At 56.4% G+C, this 26,805-nt stretch overlaps 1 protein-coding gene across 1 annotated transcript in view; it reads left to right on the forward strand.

Annotated features, from left to right (window-relative positions):
* The window catches only part of TPO (thyroid peroxidase), a gene marked incomplete at both ends in the record, with an annotated part of 45,088 nt that extends 23,377 nt beyond the window's left edge, over positions 1 to 21,711 (forward strand). Inside the window, 8 exons of the mRNA XM_082851282.1 lie at positions 48 to 218; positions 1,854 to 2,091; positions 2,606 to 2,814; positions 3,401 to 3,571; positions 8,061 to 8,192; positions 8,919 to 9,018; positions 13,804 to 13,936; positions 21,589 to 21,711. Coding sequence (XP_082707408.1) covers positions 48 to 218; positions 1,854 to 2,091; positions 2,606 to 2,814; positions 3,401 to 3,571; positions 8,061 to 8,192; positions 8,919 to 9,018; positions 13,804 to 13,936; positions 21,589 to 21,711 — 1,277 coding nt within the window. The remainder of the gene's footprint in view (positions 1 to 47; positions 219 to 1,853; positions 2,092 to 2,605; positions 2,815 to 3,400; positions 3,572 to 8,060; positions 8,193 to 8,918; positions 9,019 to 13,803; positions 13,937 to 21,588) is intronic.
* Positions 21,712 to 26,805: the final 5,094 nt, after the last annotated feature.

Below are 26,805 nucleotides of genomic sequence, written 5' to 3' on the forward strand. Positions count from 1 at the left end.
CCGAGACTCACCTGAGAAAGTGCATCCCTCCTCTGTGCTGTTTCCAGGTGGTGTGGACCCCATCATGAGGGGCCTGCTGGCGACACCAGCCAAGCTACAGGTGCAAGACCAGCTGATGAACGAGGAGCTGACAGAGAGGCTCTTTGTGCTGTCGGACTCGGGGACCCTGGACCTGGCATCCATCAACCTGCAGAGGGGCCGGGACCACGGCCTGCCAGGTGGGCCCTCCCGGTTCCTTTCCTGCGGGAGCTGCCAGATGAGCTGCTGTTCTAATGTATCTCGGACCTACTGCCAACGCCTGAGAAACGGCTTTGAAAGCCTCTGTACCCTCGCATTCTAACTGGAAATAAGGGATCCTCTCCTCTAGTTCCGTTTAGTCTGAGCGCAAGCCCCCACCCCCTGATTTCTGTGTCCCGCTGCCTCAGCGCCCTGTGGGGAGCTGGCCCGGGCGCAATGCGTTTCCTTGTGTCCATGCGTTCATGCGGTACTTCCGTCGGGGGTCTGCTGTGTCTGAGGCCCCGGGCATAAAACGAGACCCAGTCTTGCCAAAAGGGCCGCGGGCGGCAGAGCACATAACCAGAGAGGAAATGACGGGGAGCCTTGGCGAGCTTCTGGTCAGACCCAGATGGCGTGTAAGGCGAGGGTTCACGCGCCATGAGGAGGGTTGGAGGTCTGGAGGAGGCGGGCCCCGAGAGCAGTGGGACGCGGAGGGAGAGGATGGGGGACCAGCGGTCCAGCAAGCCGGAGACCAGGAGGGAGCTGCAGCCCAGAGTCACACAGACGTGGTCCTTTCCGTGGCTCTGCCTGTGTGTGTGTGTGTGTGTGTGTGTGTGGTCTGTATGTGCGTGTCTGTATGTCTGTGTGTGCGTGTCTGTGTGTATGTCTGTGTGTGTGCATGTGTGTCTATGTCTGTCTGTGTGTATGTCTGTGTGTGCATGCGTGTCTATGTCTGTGTGTCTGTGCGTGTCTGTGCGTGTCTGTATGTCTGTATGTCTGTGTGTCTGTGTGTGCGTCTGTATGTCTGTGCATCTGCATGTTTGTGTGTCTGTGTGTGTGTGTGGCTGTGCATGTGTGTGTCTGTGTGCCTGTGTCTGTGTGTGTGTGTGGCTGTGCGTGTGTGTGCCTGTGTCTGTGCGTGTGTGTGCCTGTGTCTGTGCGTGTGTGTGTCTGTGTGCCTGTGTGTGTGCCTGTGTGTGTGCGAGTGTGTGGCTGTGCATGTGTGTGGCTGTGCGTGTGTGTGCCTGTGTCTGTGCGTGTGTGTGCCTGTGTCTGTGTGTGTGTGTGTCTGTGCGTGTGTGTGCCTGTGTCTGTGTGTGTGTGGCTGTGCGTGTGTGTGCCTGTGTCTGTGCGTGTGTGTGTCTGTGTGCCTGTGTGTGTGCGAGTGTGTGTCTGTGTGTGTGTGTGTGGCTGTGCGTGTGTGTGCCTGTGTGTGTGCGAGTGTGTGGCTGTGCCTGTGTGTGTGCCTGTGCGTGTGTGTGCCTGTGTGGAAGGAGGGGTGCTGGCGCCTGTGCTCCGGCCGCTCCTGTGGGAACGTGGATGCGGCAGGTGAGCGCTGGCCTCACCGCTCAGCAGAGACGGGAAGTGGGTAGAAGTGTGCCCCACTCGGGTGTGCAGGGTTCAGCCTGGTCCCCACGCATGCTGCCTGGCTGGTTTGTGAGCAAACTCTCCACAAGGCCCTGCCGCCCGTGCTGGAATATTCCGACAGGGAGGTCTGCAGGCCGTGGGGCGGCAAGGTGGATTTGAGGCGGGGACCCTGTGGTCAGAGCCCCAGGTGTCGATGGCCCACAGCTGGCGGGGCGGGTGGGGAACGTCCAGATCCCGAGTAGGGCGGCCTCGGCCCTCTCCCCGCACAGGTTACAATGAGTGGCGGGAATTCTGCGGCTTGTCCAGGCTGGAGACCCGGGCCGACCTGAGAGCCGCCACCAGCCACGGGAGCGTGGCCGACAAGATCCTGGACCTGTACGGGCACCCGGCTAACGTGGACGTGTGGCTCGGGGGCTTAGCCGAGAGAGTCCTCCCCGGGGCGCGGACCGGCCCGCTGTTTGCCTGCATCATCGGAAAGCAAATGAGGAACCTGAGGGACGGGGACCGGTAGGTGCCCGGGATAGGCGGGGCCGCAGGGGCTGTTCGGTGCCGACGGCGTTCCCGCGCCGGAAGCGGGGCTTTATGTGGTGAGAGGAGCGCGCTGTGGCCTTCGGGTCAGCAGCTGTGGGCTTTGCCAGCGATGCAGCCTCTTGGGAGGACAGTGAGACAGTTTCCCAGAAGCTGAATTCCCCTGGCGACGGGGCCAGAGGAGAGCCTGCGGGGAGGGGGCCTCAGGGCACGTCCTGCAGGGCAGGCGCAGAGCCCTCCTGAAGGCTGGGCTCTGTCCTCGTCACTCTTGTCGTAGAGGCAGCTCTGCACCCAGGGAAAATCAGTGCGGCCGAGCGGGTTAACTGGGTCCCGAAATGGAAAGAACGGTCCTCCCGGCGCCATCCGGGCCGCTCTCCTTCCCTGGCCGCGCCCGGCCTCCGGTGCCGCATGGCGTGGGCACAGAGGGTGGGCAGGAGTGGTCGGCGTGGCAGGGACTGGGCTCTCACGTGTCCTCACGTCTGTCCTCCTGGAGGTTCTGGTGGGAGAACCAGGCGGTGTTCACGGAAGCCCAGAGGCAGGAGCTGGGCCGGCACTCTCTGTCCCGCGTCATCTGCGACAACACCGGCCTCTCCCGCGTGCCACGCGATGCCTTCCGGGTCGGGACGTGGCCCCAGGAGTTCGAGTCGTGCGACAGCATCCCGGGGATGAACCTGGGCGCGTGGAGGGAGGCCCCGCCTCCAGGTAGCCGCGAACCGGGAGCGTCTCTCCTACAGGGTCAAGGACAGGGTCTCCCGGGGGTCACAGCTTCTGAGAGAAGCGGCTTCAAATCCCCTCGGGGGGAGGAAAGAGCCTCCCGTCCTGCTGGGTCCCGGGCGCGACCTCCTCGGCGGGGAAGGCGCAGGTCTGAGGCGAAGCCCCCCTCAGCCCCTCCTGGGGACCACACTGGCCTGCACCTGCCAGCAGAGCAACTGTGTCTCGGGTCCCAGCCTCGGGAGGGTCGGCCGACGGTGAGCTCCCCTGGGGTCAGAAGAGGAGAGGGGCTGAGATCCAGCCTGCCTTGTGCAGCGAGGACCGTGGCCGCCCTCAATTAAAGCGGTCTCGTCGTGGTGGGTGGGGAAGCCTGGTCACGGCTGAAACATGGGGAAGGGTTAGAGGCGTGACTTTGCCGCAGGGGGTCAGTGCTGAGAGGGGCCCGTGCTGTGTCCCACTGGAGGGAAGGACATTGCTGACGTGAGCCCCTTGGGAGGCCAATCGGGGGATGCAGCCCCAGAGGAGGGCAAAGAAAGGGGTCCGGCACTGACTGTATGTACCTGTCAACCTGGCCCAGAGGATGCCTGTGGCTTCCCGGACAAAGTGGAGGACGGAGACTTCCTGCTGTGTGAGGAGTCCGGAAGGCGTGTGCTGGTGTTTTCCTGTCGCCATGGATTCCAGCTCCACGGGCCGGAGGAAGTCGCCTGCACCGGCCGAGGATGGGATTCCCGGCCCCCGGTCTGTAAAGGTCAGTCGTTAGCAGGTGTCTTTTTGCGACTTGACCCTGGAGTCTGCATTTTTCAAATACAAGTTAAGAATAAATGTCCTTGAAAAATAAATAACCTTAAAAATTGTGAATCACTATACTGCACACCTGTAACTTATGTAATACCGTATAGCAGCTCTCCTTCAATTTAAAGAAAAACTGGAAGGAAACCCCAAATGAAAACATACATAAATGTCATTCAACCAAAGGTGTCTCCGAGTATAATCATCTTCCAGGGACTCTCTGCGTGGAGATAAATTATCCCCTCCATGTGGCCCATGTTCCTAAGTCGATGTCTTTCTAGAAAATGAAGCACCCAGACGGTCGCCTCACGACACGCCCGCGGGGTGACCCGGGAAGGACAGGGGGAGGAAGAGGCTAGAGCTTCAGGGAGGCCTGTAGGAAGGGGCTCACAAAGCCAGTGCTCCAATGAAACACGAGTGTTTCCACAGGAGGCGTCAGTAGAGCAGGCCCCCAACCTGTGGTGGCCCGTTTCCAGGGAGACCTCACCCTCCTCCCTGCTCTGGAACCCAGTCTGCCTACACCTGGGAGGACCCGGAACCGGGACCAGGCAAGCAGAAGCAGGAAGCCTCCCTCGTCCCCTGGGAGAAGCTCCCTCACGTTTCCCTCTAAGCTGCACGAGGAAGACCCTAGAGGAGCAGGAGACGGACTCATGCAAGAATCGGGCTGGTTTACAAGAAATGAAAACAAGGCCCAACTTGTTCAGTTCTACAGTTTCGATTTGGGAAGATGAAACAATTCCAGAGATGGAGGGCGGTCATAGCTGACGACCACGTGATCGTACTTAATGCGACCAAAAGGCACACTGACAAATAATTAAGATGGTACATTTCATGTTGTGTATGTTTCACCACAGTAACAAAGTTTTCACTTCAATTCTGGGGACTCCAAAATGGGTCCTGGAAAGTTACAGAGGCCACACCTGCCTCTAGACTCGGAAGAGTACAGGAAAAGCCCAGGAGAGGCGGAGCCCCAGGACCCTCAGGACTCAGCCCGGGGCACCAGTTCAGGAAGGTCCCGGCCGCTCCCTCCAGGTGAGGGGGAAGGACAAGGAGGCAAAGAAGGAGGGGCTCCAGGGCGACGTCCAGGCCACCACTTGGAGGAGGGCGGGTGGCACGGGGAGCTCATCGGGAAAGTGAGGGTTTGAGGGAATCTACGGCCAAAGCCAGCACGCTGGGCCGAGAGCCCTGGCTAGACGGTAGGGCAGCCTTCACGCACCCAGGTCTGCACCAGGAGGACGCGCGCTGCAGCCGAGCCGGCACCTCCCACATCTCCTTGGGGTTTGGGCGTGAACGACGGTGGACTTGAAGGAGAGGGGGCCGGGCCAGGCCGCGCAGAGAGTCACGTTCCAGGAGCCTCCCGTGACAGGAGCCCGACCGTCCTGGACCGCGGTGGCGTCCGGACGCGCCTCTTCTGTCCGTCAGCCGCCTCTTTTATTGCTGCCTATTCTTATGTTCTGTAGACGGTCCCGCAGGAGTGAAAGTAGGAAAAATCTGGAAGCTTTTAGTGCTGTTTCCACTTAGCGCTGGTGCAGAATTAAAACATCCCTGTTACCCAGGGCTGTGGTCCTGGTGTCGGCAGGGCAAGGACACGAGCCCGGGGCGGGCGGTGGGGGTGGGTGAGAGCCCCGCGTGCTCCAGGTGTAAACGTCACATGTGTGCCTTCCGTCTTTACTGAAAAAACCCCTGGACCTTTTATGCTGCATCATGCTGGCTACTTGTTTTAGCTATTTATGACCCCAAAGCTCTATTCCTAGGGGTCTACAAGGTACAAATAATAAAGGAGAAAAGCTTAGAACCAGAGAGTAAAGGAGGGTCAGTGCCACGGGCTCACCTGCTGCCCCTGGTTACGCTCCGACGCCCAGCTCAGACTCTCCCCGAGGGAGGCCTTCTGCACCCTAGCGATGGTCCGAATGACGCCAGCATCGCTCTTCTACTCCCAACGTCCTCCCACCTCCCAGTCAGCTCCCCCACCTCCTGTCTTTTTCTAACGTAATTTTTCATACTAACAGCTAACTGCGCCCTGAAAGCATGTGCAAGGCACGTGTCAGCACATCACTAAGTAAAACGGCGACTTACAGAGCTGTGTGGGTAGCGAGAACCCACTTTCCAACAAGCAGTGGGTCCTATTTATTTCGACATTGATAAGCGTCCCATGGAGACAGGAGCTCCTTAAGCTCGGTCACGTGGGCACAGCGAGATAGGACCAGGGAGGAGCGTGCTGACTCTGTTTATAGAATCCTGTGTTTTTGTGTGGACACATCGATAATTAGGGCAGAATATCTTTAGCGTAAGTGTATGACAGGAAGCAGGACGAGGGCTCGCTCCTTTACACAGATACTTCTCGCCTCATCTATGCTCTACTAGAAGTTTCTAAGCCAAGAATTGCGAGAAAAAATGGCTCTGGACGCAGCAGGGAGGGAACTTCACTGCCGCTGTGAATTGATGAGACGGAAGGGCTGCAGCCCGTCCTCAGCGCAATCGCTTACCTGCACGTCCATGGCTGCAGAAAGGGCAGCAACAGCGTTTAACTGAACATCCAATCCACAAACTCTGAGGAGACTCGTTCTCTCTTCTCTGCTCAAATCCTGCTTAGCCCCCAAAATCATCACATTAAAAAACATAATTAGCAAATGAGTGTAATGAGTCTCTTTCGAGGGCTTTGAAGCCGTGAGTCCAGAAGGATAAAAAGCAATGTGTCCGTGGCTTTTCGCTCCGGTTGCTGCCGAGAGGCTCTGTAATAAGTGAGCACAAATACATGTTCCTGCACCTACAGGGAGCGCGAGGCTCGCTGTCGGCACACGTGTGCTTAGGGAAATGGAACACCGTGCAGGTGTTTGTAGCTGGGCCCGGGGGTGTGGTCTTCAGCTCTCCTTGGGAGGTAACTTGTCCCGGTAGCAGCAGCCATGGCCACGGTGCAGACTGACGTGGGGGTCTGGGGGCACACAGGCTTGAGACGGCCCTCACCACCCGTGTGGGGCTGCCACACGTTCTGGGTGGACTCCCCGGACCAGGAGACCAGACCCTACAGTCCCCGCTCTGGCTTCTGATGGGAAGAACCTGACCGTGGAGTGAAAGGGGTTGAATTCTGTCCCCCCAGAGGTATGTTGAAGTCCTAGACCTCAGGACCTCAGATGTGGCCTTATTAGGAGTAGGGTCTTTGCAGGTGCAGTCCAATTCCAATGAGGCCATCAGGGTGGGCCCTGGTCCAGGAGGACTGGTGTCCCTCTAGGAGGAGGACAGGCACAGAGGGAAGACGGCCCCGTGAGGACGGAGGATGGGAGAGAGGCAGCCAGGCTGAGGAAGCCAAGACGGCCAGCAGCCCCGGGAGCCGGGAGAGGCCGGGAGCGATGCTTCCCTCCGAGTGTGCTCGGGGCCGCGTCTGCACTTCAGGCCTCCAGAGCCAGGAGAGGAGGAGCCTGCTTTGTTTTACGCACCCTCTCTGCAGTCCAGTGTCCAGGATGGAGTGAGGGACTCGGCCAGCGGCAGAGGCTGAGCCCACGTTCACTTCATTCCCTCAGAACAAGGGCCACCTGCGAGGACACACGCGCGTGACGTTTGCTAATGTGATGTGGTTGGACAGCATGTATTCAGGACATATTTCTTCTTTTGACATTCTGCTGCTTCCTTCCTGAAATTGGCCAGAAAAGATAGCGTGTTATTTGGAAACAGGAACCTGGGGTCCGGTCGTGGTTATGGGTTCCGACAGAAGGAGACCGCGGGGGCCGCATATGCTCCTTGTCTGGGGGGACTCACCACACCCACCTGCTCTGCGGACCTGGGTGTCAGGTCCCGGCTCCCGGCGGCACGGCCGGTGTTCTTCCAACGGTGGGTGGAGGCCCAGGCCCAGAGCCGGCTGTGTGGCTGGAAGCTGTCCGCTCGGGGTGGGCGGACTCGCTCCCACCGGCCCTCACCCGCCTCCTTCCCACCCACTCTCGAGTCCCGCCCGGGGTGGAGTCCTCCTCAGTGTGGAAAGCACCAGCGGCCTCCAGGGGGGCCACGTGCCCGCGTCTGAGCGAGGCTGCCGGCCTGTGTGGCCTGAACCTCCAGGGACCTGCCTCACCCTCGGGCCCTCGCAGCACCTGGCAGAATTTGAACGAACAGAACTGAGTCTGGATCGGCACCGGCACCAGAGGGATTGCGGGCCCAAGGCGGCCACTGGGGATGGGCCAGGAGAAGCAGTCAGGCCAGCGGGGCAGAGGGTGGCCACGGGCCGGGCTGTCTCCTGAGCGGCCGAAGGGCCGCTGTGAGCAGAAGTGGGGCGGGAGGGAAATGCCCGCGGGACATCAGGGGACGTTCTCTTTTCAAAGGTGCGGGGATCCAGGGGAGACGCGGCCCCAACATGGGGTGATGTCCCTCTGCCTCCTGGACACGGGACAGAGCTGGGGAGGGACCGGCCTCGTGGGGAAGGGAAGCAGGAGGCTGTCCCTGACCTCTCATCGTGTGTGCAGACATCAACGAGTGTGAAGACGTGATGGAACCCCCGTGCCACGCGTCCGCCCGGTGCAAGAACACCAAGGGCGGCTTCCAGTGCGAGTGCACCGACCCCTACGTGCTTGGCGAGGACGGCAGGACCTGCGTGGGTGAGACCACGGCCCTCGGGCATCCAGGCTGGGAGGGGGTGTCGACATACAGGCAGGGATGACCGAAGGGTCACCCTCCGGCCATGTGTGTCCGTGCTGCCACGGCCTCTGATGCTGGGTGAGAGCAGGGAGCCAGCCGGTTCGTACTTGAGGCTAGATCGTGTCTGAGACACAGGACCACTGTGAAACCCTGGGCGGGGCGGGCTGGCTCCAGACCCTCAGCTAGTTTCACCCCTCCGTGAATTATCTCCGGGAGGGAAGCACGAAGTTTGATCCCCATGTGCAGAACAGAGAGGGTAAGTGGCTTGCTCAGGGTCACACAGCCACTCAGCTGCAAATCTAGGAATCATAACTTGGCTTCCAGCTCCTGTAAGAAAAATTATAAGAAAAGAATACTAAGAAATCTATTTCATAAGCGGTCATAAGAAAAATTATGCACTGGGACCTGTTACAATGGCAAGACATTTTATTAAAGCTCCTGCAGTAGGAAAAGGAGAGCTCAGTAAGAGCAGAGCTCAACTCCAAGTACAGCAAAGACAGCAGGGGATGGACAGCCCACGGGGCAGAGCAAGGAGGTCCGTGGAAGGAAAATTACCCAGAGGAACTTGGTTTCCAGGGTCGGGGATGCTCGGGCTGCGGCTGGGGGTGGGGCTGGGGTTTGGGAGGGTGCACTGGCCGCTGCCCTCAGCCGGGCAGGCTCACCGGCTGGCTCTGTCCTTGCTCCAGACTCCGGGAGGCTCCCGCGGGCGTCCATGGTCTCCATCGTGCTGGGTGCCGTGCTCATCTGTGGCCTGGCAGGCCTCACCTGGATGGTGGTTTGCAGGTGGTAAGTCCCCGCTTTTCAGCAGCTTCCGCTCCTATGGGCCCGGCTGGAGATGCTGCTTCTTTATTTTTCTGGAACCAGTAGAGAGCACCGGCGTCCAAACCCACCTGTCTCCAGAGCTACTTTGTTCAGTGTTAGCCTTTCTGGCTCTTTCATTCTGCTCCAGATAATGAAAGTGGGGTGACCGTTCGTACACATTAGAGGGTATTGAACATCTGTGGGTAGAGATTCGGGGATATTGGATTCTTGGTCACATTAAATGATTGTATTGAAAGTCTCTTTCGTTAGGAATAAAGGTTCTTACAAAGGTTTCTCAGAGAAAAAAGGTCATCCCTGGATAAAAACCTTACTCTTCATTTCTCTCCCCTCCCTCAAGAGCAAACTCTGGGGAAACTGGGAAAGTGAAAGGTGAACTTTTATGTTAAAAACGGCACAGCCGTTGACTTTGGCGGCCGGATCTGCATGTTTCTGGGGGTGAGAGCCGAGCCAGGGCTCCGTCCTCACCCTTCGCTGCTGCTTCTCATCTGCCAGGTCTGAGGAATCAGACCCGGCACCGCTCGGTGTTCAAATGTGTGCAGTTAATAGAGACCACGTGGAAGCCACTGTGGGCCAGCAGCAGACCCAGGCCCCGTCGTCTCTGGCCTCTGAGCTGGGCTGACCTTCCGGACACCCTCGGGCCGCTTCCCCTCCGCCCAGCTGCAGAATCCCTGGTTCTGTGACTCAGGCGCAGCGCCGGCCCCGCACCCATCCTCGCGTCACCCTGACCCTCTCCTCCCGGGTGGCCTTTGGTTCACGTCCCATCTTCCTGGTGAGCTCAACGCTTCACACCCCCTGTCTAGAGTTTCTAGAGACTCCTTGGCACGTTCAGAACCCCCAGCTGCTGGACCCCAAAGGGAACTTCCCCCCATGGAGTTGCTCATCTTACCGGAATGGGTTTCTAATAGAACCCTGGACCTCAGCGATCAGGTCTCAGGACTGACCTCACGCCTTGTGGTCAATAATTGAGTCTCATCAGTAATTGAGGGTCACGGCCTTTTCGTTTATTCCGAGGACCTGGAAGGGGGACCTCTGTGTCTGTGACCCCCGGTCCTACTCTGCCCCCTGCCAAGATGCAGTAGTAAATCCAGGTCCGTTTCTTTCCCACTCCAGGATGCTCTCTGCCACCCAGACTTCAGATGACACAGGCTGTGATCTCCAGGTGAATGACATTTAGGTGACACACTTGCTAATGGACTCACAGCTTCTAACTGCGCTAATATCTTTCATAGTTCAGATGCCACGGAGAAATTATTTCTCCAAATCACAAGCTTGTAGAACAGCCACAAGTCACGTGTCAGATACACTGAGGAATTTTAGTTGCTGTCTTAGTCTTCCTTTCCATGGCGAGTACTCATTATGGGCTGACGGTGTCCCCAAAACTCATGTGTTCAAGTCCTAACCTCTACTATCTTGGAATGTGACCTTATCTGGAAACAGGGTCATTGCAGATGAAATTGGTTAAGATGAGATCGTGCTGGAGCAGGTGGGTCCGAACCCTACAGGCCTGGTGTCCTTATAGAAGGGGAGTTGGGACACAGGTGCACGGGGAAAGGCCAGCGAGCGTGGAGACAGACACCTGCGTGACGCACCTAGAGCCAAGCCTCACCCAGGCCCGTCAGCGGAGCAGCAGGAGGGAGCAGGGGACCTCGCAGCCTCAGAGGAGCCAGCCCTGCCCACACCTGGGTCTCACGTCTAGACCCCCAGCTGTGAGAGAGCAGATGCTTACTGTTCACACCCTCCAGCTCCAGCACCCCCCAGACACCGAGACACCTGCCATCGGGCCTCCTCTGGTCCTCAGGGTCGACTTTGGCTTGGGGCGATTCATCCTCAGGACTGTTATTTTGACTAATCACTGATTTGTTTACACCTGCCTTGTCCTCAAGACCCCACTGCTCCCCTGCGCTGGGAGAAGATGACTTACAGTGACTGCAAATGGCGTCTGGAGTTTTAGATGAGGGTGGTGTCAGAAAATATCCCCCATGTTTTCAGAATCACTTGGCCTTAAAAGCTTAGATACTATCGATAATTAAAACCCTTAGGTAGGGCTTCCCTGGTGGCGCAGTGGTTGAGAGTCTGCCTGCCGATGCAGGGGACACGGGTTCGTGCTCCGGTCCGGGAAGATCCCACATGCCGCGGAGCAGCTGGGCCTGTGAGCCATGGCCACTGAGCCTGCGCGTCCGGAGCCTGTGCTCCGCAACGGGAGAGGCCACAGCAGTGAGAGGCCCGCGTATCGCAAAAAAAAACAACAAAAAAACCCTTAGGTAACCATGAAATCAATTAAGCAATAAAAATGAGATGGGCCGTAGGTGAACACCCCCAAACTAGCTGGGTTCTATAATCATATCTACTAAACGCTCCCATTGTGAAAAGCTGATATTACCATAACTTAGTATTCGGATGCAATTTTGTATTTGTAGACATCTCTATTAAACATCAATCACCTTATTATTATGGAAAAGTTATGCCTCTAGCCCACACACTCAAGAAAAATAGCTGTTTTCTTTCAGATTGACAGCCACAGATTAAATGAACACCTATCTGAGGAAGTTTGGGAGGGAAACATCTACCACCCTTGATTGTAGACTCTGGAGCCTGAAAAATACGCCCCGACACCACTTTGGTTGCAAAGTACCACTTACCTGAATGACTTGTGAACCCTGCGGGGGGAGGGGAGGCCGATGGCAGGGAGGGGGAGGGGTGGGCCTTCTTTATGGGGCCACACGGGGGCCTGTGTGCACGAGCCCCTGAGTCACCGCAGCTCCCTGCAAACACTGCGTCCTCAGAGACTGATGGAAGGAGCCTAAACCTACAGGCCCCCTGGGTGTCTGCACGCTGCTGCCCCGAGGATTCCAAACCTGATCATTCCAGCCCCGAGGATGCCAGTGGGAGACTGACGGGAGAGACAGAGGCAAACAGAGAGAGACACAGAGACAGAGAGACAGAGACAAATAGAGAGAAAGAAACACAGAGAGAGACAGAGAGACAGAGAGACAGAGAGAGACACAGAGAGATAGAGAGACATACACAGAGAGACAGAGACAGAGAGAGGCCGAATGGTGGACACGTGTCAGGTGCTCCGTGGGCCTTGACCTGCATTCCGTGCTGATTCTCTCGCCCCCCCCTTATGCCTCCCCTACTATTTTGGGTCTAAGGCTATATATTTTGGAGCAACAACTATTAACATAAGTATTTCAATCAGAAATATACCAACATTGACGTGTTTTCACTGAAAGACTGACCCAGAGTTAGCCCCACTAAACCAACTCCTCAGGCAGCTTTCTTTACGCAATTAAAATACACGCCAGTTTGACGTTGTTTGTCTCACTGAAATCATATCCACCAAGAGGAATCCTCTTCTGTGCAACTTTTACACTAAAAACTTGATTCATGGCCCACATCCATTTCGCTCGTTGGTCTCCAGCCCAGGACAGCTTCCTCTGCACAGTTACTTCTGAGGGTCTGAACTTCTCGGGTCAACCCTTTCGGTCTAAATTTCATCCACACTGTGTTTACCTGTCGGTCATTAGTCATTGGAGACTGTGAGGTGTACATGTCAGTTCCTGCGATGGGCTCTTGTTTTATCGTTTGTCCCAAGCGTAGGCTTTGGCCGTCAATTTCAGCATCTGAGGTGAGAGTCTTCAGTTTCCCTTTGTTTACGTTCTATTATCCTGTGCCTTTGGTAGATTGCAGCTGCATTCTGCACTGTTTATTTCTACCGGAAGTATGATTGCAACTTGGGGAAAGAGGGTGAGTTGGCATTATTTCCCACTTATCCCTGAGAGGTGATGGTCCCCCAGGCGGTGTGGCCTCTCCTCTGCCGGAGGCCAAACTTCCGTCCGCACCGCAGGTCTGTGCGTGTCCTCCCGCACCTCCCCTTCTCTTGATGACGGGATGACCTGCTTGGGACAGACCCACGGGGAGGTCGGCCTTACCTGCTCTACCACCCGGAGCCCAGAGCTGGCGAAACAATACATATATTTTTCACTGCCATAAGAGTGGCTGCAGGTCAGACGGCTGAACCTGGAACGCAGAGTCCTGTTGCTTTTGTTGCTGTTAATTTTTTTTGCTATCTTTCAGTTTCTCTTTAAGGAAAACATAGAGTTACGCCTCTTGCATTGAGGGGCTGAGGGAGGCAGTTTCAGCACAACTCTCCCGTCCCGCCGTCCAGAGCGGGTCCAGGCGCGTGACTCGGGGTCCCGTGCCCTGTGGGGTGCCGTCTCAGTCCCCTGTGCTCCTTCCCTGCTGTGCCCTCACAGGACTCCGGTTCCCGAGGCCGGGCTCCCGACATGAGACCTGGTTTCTTCAACTCTCAGTCTCTTTACCCCTACCGTCCCCTCCCTCAGAGCCCCTGCAGAGGTGAAGGTCGATGGCCTGCACCACGTTAGTTGTCCTTATATCCTGGGACATGTTTTTAAAAGTCCCCCATATCTCAGTATTAGATTGTGTCTTAGAAACAGTCAGATCGAAGCCACTTTCACGCAATGACCTTCGCTGTCATCTCCGTCGTTTACTCCTGGGGAGGTGACGAGTTCTATGAGGCAGAGTCTCAGCAAATACCCCAGCAGGGGGTAAGCATCTCCCTCCAGCTGTGCTCCACGGAATTTCCAGTTTTGTTTCTAAACCGAGGTGTTTTCTTGAATCTGCAGCGTTTCTTTGTCTTTGCGGGAGCGAGCTGGTGACCCTCTGAGGTCACATGGCTTGGGGCTCCCTCTGTTTCTTGTAAGCGATGACAGCAGTGTGTGTCCACAGGACACATGCCGACCCTGAATCCTCGCTGCCGATCCTGGAGGGAGAGGGAGAAGGGACTTCCCAGCTGGGACACGGGAAACCCCAGGACGTGAGCTCTCCACAGCACCACCCTCCTGCTGGGGACTCAGAGCAGGTGGGTCCACACCTGGCCTTCCTGAGGTTTGCAGTGCCAGACGTTCCCCTTAACCCCGGAAGTCCCTGGGAATGCCGGCTGCCGGCGCTCAGCGGGGGTGCCTCCTGCATTTCTATTTGGCGCCGTGTCCCCACCCCTTTTGCACCTTCCCGCTGCGTGTTTCCCTCTCCTACAAACTGTATTTACAGGAGAATGCTAATTTGTCAAAATGTTAACCTACTTTTTAAAAAGTAAAGACAAATTGGAATCAGTGAGCCAGGGTGAAAGGAATGAAAATGCCTTCCATTTGTACGAAGGGCTTCAACCCTAAGACTAACTGTGGGGCATCCGTGGCAGCACGTCTGAAGTACGGGCTGGGGTGATGGGAGAGGAGCCAGGGCTGAAAGAAAATACTGACTTTTGAAATGTGCTTTTTTTAGAAAATGGAGTAATTATAATCCGTGTGAAAGACTCAGGCTAAACTCGCTTTTCACTATCTTTATGCACATGACCCCAAGCGGCGTTATATTAAGAAGTTACTGCTGCTCCCTGGGGCCTGCCTGAGATTCAGGGCTGGGTGGGATTTAGAGCTAAAATGATCCTCTCCTTGGAGGCAGAGTGGAATCAGCCTTGGCACCTGCCTCCCAAGCGTGGAACCAAAACTACGGCACCCGGAGTGAGGCGGCGCCACCGACATGCCCAGACCAGGCCTCTGCGGCCACGCCGGGGACCGCGTACCCACCGGACACCTCAGCAGCCCGCCGCGGCCGGGGCCGGGGCGAGGCCTCCTGTCGGTCTGAAGCTCGTGGCGGCTGCTATCCTGCAGGACCCGGCCTGTGGACCCCGAGTCCTTCTCCGCAAGCAGGAGCCTGCACGTGTGATGCGTGCACAGCTCTTGGAGCCCGAGCCAGACACCGCTCTTGTCTGTCTCGATTTCCAAGGACGGGGACCGGTGGAAGCGGCAGGACGCCCGCGCGCTGCCCGGCGCCTCATCAGGACACGCTGACCCAGCATGGACGAATAAACCCCACCACCTTGCGGTTGTCTGGCTCTGTTTGCAAAAGCTGCCTGATTGTTTCCTCCTGGGGGGCTTGCCATGAGAACGTATTTACATGTTATACATATTTATAAACCTGTCCCTCCAACGAAAGGAATGGAAGATTATTTTCACCACCCTCACATCCCAGGCTCACTTTTTCTCCAGTTTTAATGTTGCCTCTTATCCTGTGATTCCTTTTCCCCCCGAGTTTCCTACCCACTCAGCCAGCTTCTCAGCTGACTCAGGATGGACAGTGCGAGCCCAGCTCATCTGTCTCTGCGGATGCCTGAGCCTGCGTCCCGCCCCTCCTCCTGGGAGCAGAACTCGAGATTTCCTGGAAGGACTGTGATTCTGAGGACGGAACAGGGTCTAAGTGGCTTGTCTCCTCATCTGGGAATCTGCCGCCGGATTTAGAACCGAGGCCTCCATTCCCAGCCGCTGCCCCCTCCCATTTCCAGGCCCCGTTTCTGCCGCCCCATCTCTCTCCCTCGCTTGGGTACCTTAGCCTTATTATCCTCTGAGGGACCCCCTCCGGGCTCGCGGGCAGTCCTGGGGGAGCTATTAGTCACATCAACCCATAAAGCAGTCGTCACTGGGCCCCTGTTTCACACGTGAAGTCGCGAGCCCGGGGAGGCCATGCAGCCATAGCGACAGCTCTGAGGTGGGGCGGGGCTTGGCCGCAGTGGCCCCCGCCTGTGCTGGCCCTTCCCTCACCCCGGACACAGGGAACCCTCCTCCTTCCTCCTGGGGCATCCGTGCCCTGCACCTGCTGTGTTCCAAGACCACGTGGTAGGTAGGGATTGACAGATGAGAGCCTACCGCCCGGCTCTGCGCCAGCAGGGAGGGAAACCGCCAGGGGAACTGAAGGTCTGCTCTGCACGCTTACACAGGTGTTACGTGGAGAGAGAGGTTTTACTGTTCGTCACCTAAAAATACTGCTTCTCGTAGGTCCTGGGCCATCCTGTTCTGTGTTCCCAAGTTCTTATCATTGCTAATATAAAACCCGTTAAAGACTTGATTGGACCAGTATGGGAGACGCTCTAACCACCCTCCCATCGCGCCCCTGGGAGATGAAGCCGGTTTCTGCGCCGGAGATTTTTCCATCAGAGGGGCCGTAGCGAAATAACACGCATTGTAAGTCACTGCACCGCTACGGGAAAGGAAGCGTAGCAGCTTTGAGTCGCTGAATGATTTCTGCTGAGGAGACACAGGGACGGCACTAGCTGGTTGGCAGACGGCTCTGTTCTCCCCTGGAGCCTCGAGCTGACATCACCACCAGGAACCACCGGTCGGCTCGGCTCCGTGTAGCTCTCAGCCTCTGGCCTCTGGGACCCTGTTTAGTTCCTATGTGTCTGTTGGGTCCCGTGTGCTGCATCCGGCCCCTGAGCTGCGTTAACGACCAGCTGGCTGGAAGGAACAGTCCCGTCTCCTATGAGTCCTGGATCAGTTGTCTCACCGGCTCCGGGTCCGGACGGGCCTCAGCGCCCAGCTCGCCCGGTGTTCGCACCTGTCACCGTCCATCTGCGCCGAATCCTCACTCCCCCTGAGGTCAGCTTGTTACGGTATTAGTTATTCTGCTGCTGTAATAATTCCGGTCCATCTGCTGTCAGGATTGGCACTAATTTGCCCAGGTTTCGTACCCTCTGAAAGTCTAACCCAGGAGACTGTGCCCTTGGCCTTGGGGTCTAGGACTCGACCGGCTCCCGGCCCAGGCCCATCTGTGTCTACTGTGCCTCCTGTTCTTACTATTTCTGTGGGGAATTCACACGAGACGACCTGCAAACTGGCGGTGGACGTAGCTCGCCCTTGGGACACTCAGCACTGCGCGATGCTTACCCTGGACGTCACCCCAGCATCGCGCAATGCTTACCCTGGGCGTCACCCCAGCATCGCGCGATGCTTACCCTGGGCGTCACCCCAGCATCGCTACCCTGGGCGTCACCCCAGCATCGTGCGATGCTTACCCTAGGCGTCACCCCAGCATCGCGCGATGCTTACCTGGGCGTCACCCCAGCATCGCGCGATGCTTACCCTGGGCGTCACCCCAGCATCGCTACCCTGGGTGTCACCCCAGCATCACGCGATGCTTACCCTGGACGTCACCCCAGCATCGCGCGATGCTTACCTGGACGTCACCCCAAAGATCACTTGGTGCAGCATTTCTTTGTCTTTGCGGGGAGCGAGCTGGTGACCCTCTGAGGTCACATGGCTTGGGGCTCCCTCTGTTTCTTGTAAGCAGAAGACGGCAGACGGCCATCGGTAAATGGAAGTAGCTGAGTCCCAGGCGATAGAGGTGAATCGCTCGGCATCACACAGCAAATCACAGTCAAGGAGAGACGGAACACGGCTCACAGCTGCCCTTGGCGATGGAGCCGCTGGCGGCTGCCACGGGATGCAGGGCCCGTCGTCTCTGCCCCAAACCCAGAGGCTGTGCGTTGTGTTCATGGCATCTTCTTCCTCCTCATTAAACCGTCTGCTATTCACGACTCATCTGGTCGGGCTGACGAGAACTGAGCCTCGCCCGGGCCTCAGAGCATCAGCCTCGCCTCGAGGCAGCCCCGAGAGGACAACCACCCAGGACTGACGCCGAGGCCTTTCCTTTGCGGAGGCGGAGGGGCCGGTTCCGCGGGCGCACAGCACCGCCTTCTGGGAAGCGGGGGCGTCGCCGATTTGCGGCTGCTCTTTCCGCCGGCCACCTTCTCCTCTGCTGAGAGGACTCTGTCTCTGGTTCCAGGGCACCGACCTGTGCCTCATACACGGGCAGCCTCTGCTTCACCTGCTTCCTCTCCTGAGAGCTGAGTAGCACCACCGTATGCATCACTCGGCCGTGACCCTGAGGGGCCCGGTCCGCTGCGGCTCACGGGGCTCTGGGACCAGCTCTCAGAGGCGGAAGCGTCCTCCTAGTAGCAGCCGCTCCGCACCTCCCAGGGGCCCAAGACCCCAAACGCGCTCAGCAGACCCTCCCTCAGCACTCAGTAACCCGAACTCACAGAGCCCCTGCCCGGGGTGGTCGCGGGGGATGGCCCCGGGCATCACGTCCTTAGAGCAGATCCTTGGTTTCCCTGCACGTTCCTTCTATCCCTGGCAGAATCCGGGCGTTGACTTGGGGCGGAAGCCACAGGGGCGCAGGTGCCCTGGGTGAGTCAGGCAGGGGCAGGGCTCACCTGGCAGGAGAGGACCAGCCAGCTGGGGTGAAGAGCTCAGGTCCCCATCCGGAAGGCTAAACCCCCAGGGCCACAGCCAGCACCCGCGCCGGGAAGGGGAAGAGGGGCCTGGGGCCCTGAGCACTCAGACAGGATGCAGAGGCGCATCCCGGAGCAAAGAGCCCAGCGTGACCTGCACCACCAGCCCCTCTCCTGCACGTGCAAAGAAGAGAATGCGCCGGCTCCATCACGTGTAAGATCAGGGAAGGTTAATTCCCAGGTCGGGTCCTGCCCAGGTTTGACCCCCAGGCCTCCCCAGTGGACATCGTTATTACATAAGCAGAGCTAAAATGTTAAATCTAGAGCAAAACAGTAACCAATTAATAAAACATTTAAACTATCAGGCAAACAGAAAGGTGCTTTAGCAAAATTGTTGATAGATTTTTAGATCTTTTTTTTTTCTGACTCCTCTTAGGGCCTAACTGCTAAATGTTGTTTGAACAGATTATTCTTTAAAATAGTTTTTAATTTGTTTTTAATCTGTAAAAAGAACATTCTCTGTCAGTGCGGTGACAAAAATAGTCCAAACTAAAAATAAAGCTCTATCCCCCAAATTGTATAATTCTTTCACAACAAAGTACATCTGACAGTTTTCATCTCTGTTGAATTGTCACGACTTTCGGGGAAGGAAAAGTACACTATGTCAAGCAGTCTTTCATTTCAAATGAATGAAAATTACTTTGTACCTTCTATACTTCCACAAACTACTTTTTTACCTATTTCCATTAATTTACTTAGATTAATGCAAAAAGCCAGGAAAAATAATTTACCCTTGAATGAGTCTTGTCTGCCTGGGTGATTCCTATGCAATTAGAAGATGGGAAATGATGCACTTTCCTCAAATTATTGCAAAATATCACAGTCTCCTCCTCTTAGCCTATCAGTAGGCAGGAGGAAATACAAAATACTCTACACCTTGGTGAAGTTTTAACATGCTGACTTTTAAATGGAAATGCACCCAGTCACCCCATAATCTGCATGTGACGACACACGTCCATGAGCCGCGGGCTCTGAGCAGACCTCCTGCCGGCCTGTGCCCACCCGCCTGGGTCCCCGGATCCCAGGGCTTCTGTACGAGACCAGATCCGGGCTCCACAAAGAAGGAAGCTTAGAGCAGCTGCTTTTACCAAGGCCACCACCACCTCGGGGTGTCTGGAGAGTCTGCAGGGCCTGGAGGGCCACGGTGATCGGGGGGGATGCTGGTGGCTTTGAGGGACAGAGCCCGGGGGTCCGACGTCCTGGCTGCTCCGGCAGCCCCAGCCGTGGAAGAACTGACCCAGCTCCCACAGGGCTTCTGGCCGTCCCACCGGACCCTGATACAGGAAAAGCACTTCACACCCGTTTCTGGTGTTCTGATGGTCTTAATGTAACCTGAAACACAAACATATTTTTGGCACAATTTTAACTGCAATGAACTTTAAGTGATGATGTCATCATGCAAACCATGATGACGTTTCTTCAGAACTTTGCCAAAAGGTCTCCATAGTTTCAAAAAAAGTGTTAGACTCTCCAAAACTCTGCTCAAGTCACTCATTCAAAATACTTGTATTCGAGGTGATGGCATTTGTACTTGTATGAATATATGTTTATCGTTTTAAGACGTGGGATCGAAATAAAAAGCATTGACAACATCCAGCTGAACATTGTTCTACTATTTTCAGTCTTAATAAATCCCTTCCTTTTTTCTCTTTATATTACATTTAGGCCACTATCCTGATTTTTCCTTGTATGTGCAGGTAATTTCTATTAGTTGTAAAACCCATCCCGGGATAGTAAGGAAGCGCCAGAAAACACCCTTTGCAACAGGGAGGAGTGAAGACTTTGGGCTCAAAAGGTTTGTCTTAAAATTCTCACTAACAGTATTTCCACCCTTGGAATGCGCTGTGACGGCGGGACGGGAGTGGGTGGTGGGATGCGTCCGGGGGCCACGAAAGCAAGGCTGGAGCTGAGGGTGGACCGGCTTCCTGGGTATTGTTTCTTCTTCTCCAAAAGCTTTTGGCCTTGAACGCGAAGGAAAACATTTACCGAGAAAGGCCTTGGCAAGGGAGCTTTCCAAGGAAGCAGGACATGGTGAGAGTGTGCTCCGATTCCCCAGCTGGAAGTTCTGTTTTGAATCCAAGGAACCAGAATATTCCAGGTGGATACCCTGTGAGAAATCAGGACGTACAGTAACAACACTGACATCTCCCATTAGCTAACGGGCCTCAGTTTTAAGTTCTCACCGTGGGAGCCAAGGTGGCTTTGGAGAACTTCCTGAAGAGCAGCCTGAGAGCAGGGGGTTGGGAGGAGAGGCCTGTCTGACGTGCGCTGGGGAGGCCGGCAGGCCGCCTGGGCGTCACCTCCCACCCCACGCAGCTCTGCAGTCCTTGCGCCGGTGACCGGCCTGGCACACGAAGCGCCGCAGCACGGCGTCAAGGGCCCCTCTTGCTCCCCGGAGGGCCCGGGAGGAGTGAGACTCGGACAGCAGAGAGGAAGGAAGAGCTCTCCAGGGACGCCGGCGTAGGAGTGACAGTGCAGGGGCCGCAGGCTGGGCCTGACCCGCTGTACAGACGCCCCGCTGCCTCCCGAGAGTCCCCTGCCCCTCGCCAGGCTCCTGCTGCCCCTTCCTCTTCTTGTGCCAATCGTGGCTCCGTCCTCCTGTGCCCTCTCCCTGCACACGGCTACTCCTGCCCACTGCCTTAAATACCAACAGCCTCAAGTTTAAATTTCCTGCCCAAACGTCCCCCCATTCATCTAATTGTCCCCCGAATCCCCCCGTGACTGTCTCCCACGAGGACCAGGCGGGATGTTTCATTCCCCCTAAACACAGCCCCCCGTCCTCCTGGTACCAAGCGCAAGCTTGTACTGCTCGCCGCACGACGGGCCAACAAATCAACATACAGGGGAAGAGGAAGGAACAGTGACTGTATTCGGAAGCCAGTGGACCAAGAAGGTGGTGGGCTAATGTCCTAAAGAAGCGTGTTAACTCGGGGTCGAACTCAGGCTCTTTTACGCCAAGGGAAAGGGGAAGCAGGGGGTTCAGCGTTGAAGGTGAAGGTGGGCTGCAGACTTTGGAGCCCGGCCTTCAAGGAAGCACAACATTCTTGCTCTTCTGCTTGTCCCGTGAGCCGGATCATGAGGTCCTGCAAAACCTCAAGGTGTCAGCAGTTATTTTTCCTTTACCACTCTTATCCCTGCAAGGTTTCCAGGCTGAAAGTGAACGTATCTACAGTGAGTTTCAGCCGTCACTAGCCTGGGACGTGGGATGGAACTTTCTTTGGGAAGCGTTACGCGCTTTGTGGGCACAAGCAATGTTTCTCTGATGTTTAGCTCCTGACGTGTGGGGCTTGAGTGACCCAATACAGGGGCCGAAGAATGAGGGAGGCGGTTCCAACGTGGTGTTAGTTCCCTTCCTCTCTGTTCGCCTCCCCCCCGCTCTCCCTCCCACCCAGGCCCCCAGGGACCCCGCGGGCGTGCCCACCACGAGGGCGCGCTGCCCCCGACTCGCCCCGCGAGCACGGCCCCGCCGGGAACATGGCACCCCGACCTCGGGAGCGGCACACACCGCACCTTAGAGGGAATGTTCTCATAGAGGTTCCTGTGGGAGTCGCTGAGAGTTTATTTCACTGTAAACATTTTCAGAGTTGTTTTTAATCGGTAATAAACTCCAGGAGCCATTGTACCTGAAGGTCTGAAGAGAAAATGAAATGCTGAAATACCCTAAGTGTCCCCTTCTGCACAAAGCTCTCCTGGCCCCCTGCCCCCCCGCCCCACCCCCCCCCCCCCGTTCCCGGGGACCAATCTGAAGGGCCGATACGCTCACCTTGGTCGGACACTAAGCTCATGAGACTAAAAAGAAAAAAATACAGTAGATACACAACAGAACTGAAACTGGGTAACAAGTTGCGTCAAAACATCCAAGGATGGAGGTGGGGGGGTGTCTCCCCCCGGGGGATGGGACACCCACGGGACGCGGGGTAGCCTGCCCACGGCTCACAGAGCCACCACGTCTGCACGAAAGTGAAGTATCTGTGATTCGCTCTCAAGCCCAGCATCCCGTCAGCACTGGAATCCGTACGTCTTCACGATGAGGAGGTCGGCGTGAGCCGCCCGGGCCTGTATCCCTCCCGGTGCCAGAGGAGCAGGCGTGTGGCGGCATTTCCAAGCTGGAGCCGCCGGGCCCCGGGCTCAGCACAGCTGCCGTGAGCGTCCAGCGGCGCCGCGGCCTGCTCGGCCTGCGAGGAGGGAGGCAGCAGTCACAGCCTCTCACGTCGGGCCGTGCGGCTCCGGTAAATCACCTCGACACTCACGTCTGAGCGTCAGACGAGGTGTCCGTCCCCGAAGCCGGTAAGTGGCCACCAGTGGGCGGCGTGGCCGGGGCCTCACTTAAGGGCAGGGCCGGCAGCTCAGCCTCTTTCTGTGCGTCCTGTCCTTGTGTCCGTCCACATCTGCCCTTGGGCCGTCCACACACCTCCCAGCTCCCTGCACCCACTCCCCGGCGGTGCTGTCTCCAGGAGCCTAAGCTGTGTGTCCGTGGGGACGAGGCTGTGTCCCAGCTCGGCTCCGGGAAGCTCCCGTCCGCACTGCTTCGGGAAGAACCGATGTCCCGTTGGGTCAAGGGCAGAAATGCGTCCACAGACATGCTGGGCACCGGGCCCTGTGAAACCCCGCCGGACTGAGCACGTTCAAGCCCAGGATCCGGGCGACTTTCTGACGACCCGCTCTGTCCGGGCCCCTCTGTCTGGTGTGTCTCCTTCTCTTCCTCCCTGGAGGCCCCCTGTCCGTCCTTCAAGAATCAGATCACACGTCACCTCTTCTTCTCTGGACCCCATATAGAGCTCAGATCGGCTGTGGGAATGAGCAGAGGAACTTGGGTCTGAAAAGCCCTGCGTGTTCACTCAGCGTCAGCTGCCCCTCCTTCGGAGAAACTCCCTGGAGGGTTAGTACGGAGCGTGGCTTCTGGCTAGAGGCTCATCCTGCCCTCACCACGCCTCCCCCCACCATCCTGCAGCCCCGTTCTCGCCCGACGGCCCAGGCCCCGTCCCCAAATGACACGACGTGCACTTGATTCCATGGCTGCGGCGCAAATCACCCCAAAACTTCAGGATGCAAAATACCCAGTGTGTGTCCCGGCGACCTGTGGGTGAACTGCGTCACGGGGCAGGAAGGGGGCTTGCCTCTGCTCCGCCTGGCTTGCAAATGCTGTGCCCTTGTGGTTGGCATCCATCCGGCAGGGGTGGGCTGGAGGGGCACCAACTTCTCTCAAATGTAGGGAATTTGTGTGCTGCTTGAAAGCAGGCTGAGATCAGCAAACTCCACAAATCAGGACGCAGGCGAGCCCAGCATGGGCGGGGAGCATCCGTCTGTGGCGGCAGCCCCGGCTCCGCAGCTGTGGCCGGCGGTTCGCTTTCCCGGGTGTGGTTTGGGTGCTAATAACCCCGGCACGGGCTGCTGTGCGGGGGCGGATTTCACGCCGTGTGACACAGGCTGGCAGGTTTGGCCGTGCCCACCGGCGGCGTCCCCGTCACCCCAGAAGCACCACACTCTGGTCTGTCTGGTGGGAAACCAGAAACCTTCCCCAAACACCGGCCCCACTGTTCAAATAAAAACCTAAGCGGGGAAACCTATTTTCTCAGAGGGCGGAGAACGCTCCTCGGGAATTTTCCGCAGACCTAAGGAAGTGGGTTCCTTCCAGGCTCTGGAACTCATCTTGGGGCCAGGAAGGGACGCTTCGAGCCCAGCTTGCCTGGTGGAATGCAGACCGGCTCCATGGGCGCCACAGGGCAGGAAGGTGAGGCCAGCATGGGGGACACAGCCTCTCCGAGGGACCCGCCGTCCAGAGGCCTCTCCCCTGGCCTGGCCCGGCGATGGGCGGGTCAGGGCCCAGCCCCATGTGGTCAGAGGCGGGCGAGACAGGATGTTCTAAATTCCAGCAGAGAGAAGGCAAGCGGGTCCTCTGGACATGAGCAGGCGGCTCTGGGGGGCACAGCCCTCACGTGCCACTGTGTCCCCTGGTCACTTCCCCACCCGGGCCTCAGTGGACCACCCCTCCTCCCAGGCAACTTCCAGGCAGTCATCCCGTGTCACGCCTGTAACACGGCGGGACCCCTGCCCTCCAGCCAGAAGGGCCTTCCCTCCCCCATCCAGCAGGGGCCAGGCCCACGCCCACAGTCCAGCCTCCTCTGCCCGGCAGCCGGCCGCGTCCCTGGAACTGGACGGCAGTCTCCAGCTTGTCTCTTTGCTGAGGTACAAACCTAAATCAATGTGCATTTGGGTCGCTAATCACTAGGGGAAAATGTCACGATTTATGAAAAATAATTTCCTTCAAAAACATTAATTGCTAGTACCGACCACAGAAAGCCAGAGAAAGTGCAGGAGGCCAAGGCAGCGATGATTTGCAGCCAGAAAAAGGTGGTTTTGGAAAAATATGAAGGTGGAATGTTGAGTTTGACAGAGAGAAGGAAAAGCAATTTTGTGAAAATGTTTCATCATGAGCTCCAGCCGGAATTTGTTTTTGAAGATTTATAAATGACTTTACTCTCATGTTACAGAACCATCTGGGGGCTGAGAGGGTGACTTAAATTTGTGGTTGTGTGTTACTGAATTTTATGGGAAAATTACACGGTCTGGTGGAATCTGAGTCTCAGAAGATCTCCTCCAGTGACGGGGATCCTGGCGTCCTCGGATCACCCTCCAGGCCCCAGGCTCGCGGCCGGCTTGTAGCTGATGGGCGGCCGGGCCCCTGGGGAGACCCCAGGTTGCATCACGCTCTGAGTCCTGCCCGAGGTCTGCTTGGTGAGGCCCCTCCAGCAGACCAGGGACCTCAGGAGCTGCTTCCATCCAGCTGTCACTGCACAGGCCTCGGTACAGACAAACGGACCCGATTCACCAGCGTCCGTGGGAACCAGGAAACGTGAAGCCCGTGGGCTGGCCAGGTGTGCAGAGTGGCCCCAGCATGAAAAGCTTTGGGGACGTCACACAAGGAGATTAAGGAGACAATTAAGGATTAAAGGAGACAATTAAGTGACGCCAACAAACTTTATCCAACGCGGCACGAAGCGGCCAGTTTCCTTTGGGAGAACTGACAGTGGGGGGAAGGGAGGGCAGGAAGCTTTTGTAGGACGAAGAGTAAAGAGCAGGAAGAGGAACAGAAACCCTCCGAGTGTCTAGGGCCACCGTCTGCCTTATTTGGGGTGAGACGGCCCAGAGCCGGCCTGGCGGTTGGGGTCTGGCTGACCAGGGACGCTGGGCTTCTGGGCAGCGGAGCCTTTACAGGAGCACGGACGTCACCAAAGGGTCCCATGGGAACGGCTCCAGCAGGGGCCTAGGAGGTTATTTCAAGACAGAGAGCTTGCCATTTCACCCCAAAAGGTCCGCAAAGCTCCAGAAGGTTCTGAGAAGGAAAGCAGGGGAATCTGAGGCTTTAAAGGAGCTTTCTGTGCGCCGCGAGGAGGCCTGAACTGCGGGCGGGCAGAAGGCGCGCGGCTGGGTATCTGGGGATACCCGGGGGCACGGTGGGATGGCTGCTCACTCACTTACCCGCCTGTTATCGAAGGGCAAGTTCAAAGCAGGTTTCCCTGAGCACCGATCTGATCGCTGAGCCTTGAGACCTTATGTGGGGTGCAGACACTGCCCCTCCAACCGCCTGGGTCATTCCTAGGTTCAATGTGGGACTGCAGTAATGGTGATGATAATAATAAATTTGAAAAGATACATGCACCCCAATGTTCACTGCAGCACTATTCACAATTGCCAGGACATAGAAGCACCCTAAGTGTCCACCTACGGATGGATAAAGAAGATGTGGTGCATATATACAACAGAATACTACTCAGCCACAAAAAAGAATGAAATAATGCCTTTTGTAGCAACACGGATGGACCTAGAGATTACCATACTAAGTGAAGTCAGACAGAGAAAGACAAATATCATATGATATCACTTACATGAGGAATCTAAAAAATAGTACAAATGAACTTATTTATAAAGTAGAAACAGACTTACAGACATAGAAAACCAATTTATGGGACTTCCCTGGTGGCACAGTGGTTAAGCATCTGCTGCCAATGCAAGGGACATGGGTTCAAGCCCTGGTCCCGGAAGATCCCACGTGCCGTGGAGCAAGTAAGCCCGTGCACCACAACTACTGAGCCCACGTGCCACAACTACTGAAGCCCACGTGCCTAGAGCCTGTGCTCTGCAACAAGAGAAGCCACTGCAATGAGAAGCCCGCGCACCGCAACGAACAGTAGCCCCCGCTCGCCACAACTAGAGAAAGCCCGTGCTCAGCAAAGAAGACCCAACGCAGCCAAAAATAAATAAGTAATTAATTAAAGGAAAAGAAAAAGAAATCAAATTTATGGTTAACAAAGGGGATAGCGAGGGAGGGGTGGGGGAGATAAATTAGGAGTTTGGGATTAACAGATATAAAATACTAAATATAAAATAGATAAACAGTAAGGACCTACTGCATAGCACAGGGAAATGTATTCAATATCTTGTAATAATCTATAGTGGAAAGGAATAAAAAAACGAATATATATCTCCATATATATATATATACATATATATGAATAACCAAATCACTTTGCTGTACACCTGAAAGTAACACAATATTGTAAATCGACTCTACTTCAATAAAAAGTTAATTAATTAGTAGTAACGACAAC

This window comes from Leucopleurus acutus (genome assembly GCF_964270905.1).
Source record: "Leucopleurus acutus genome assembly, chromosome: 12".
In the NCBI taxonomy this organism is placed as follows: domain Eukaryota; kingdom Metazoa; phylum Chordata; class Mammalia; order Artiodactyla; family Delphinidae; genus Leucopleurus; species Leucopleurus acutus.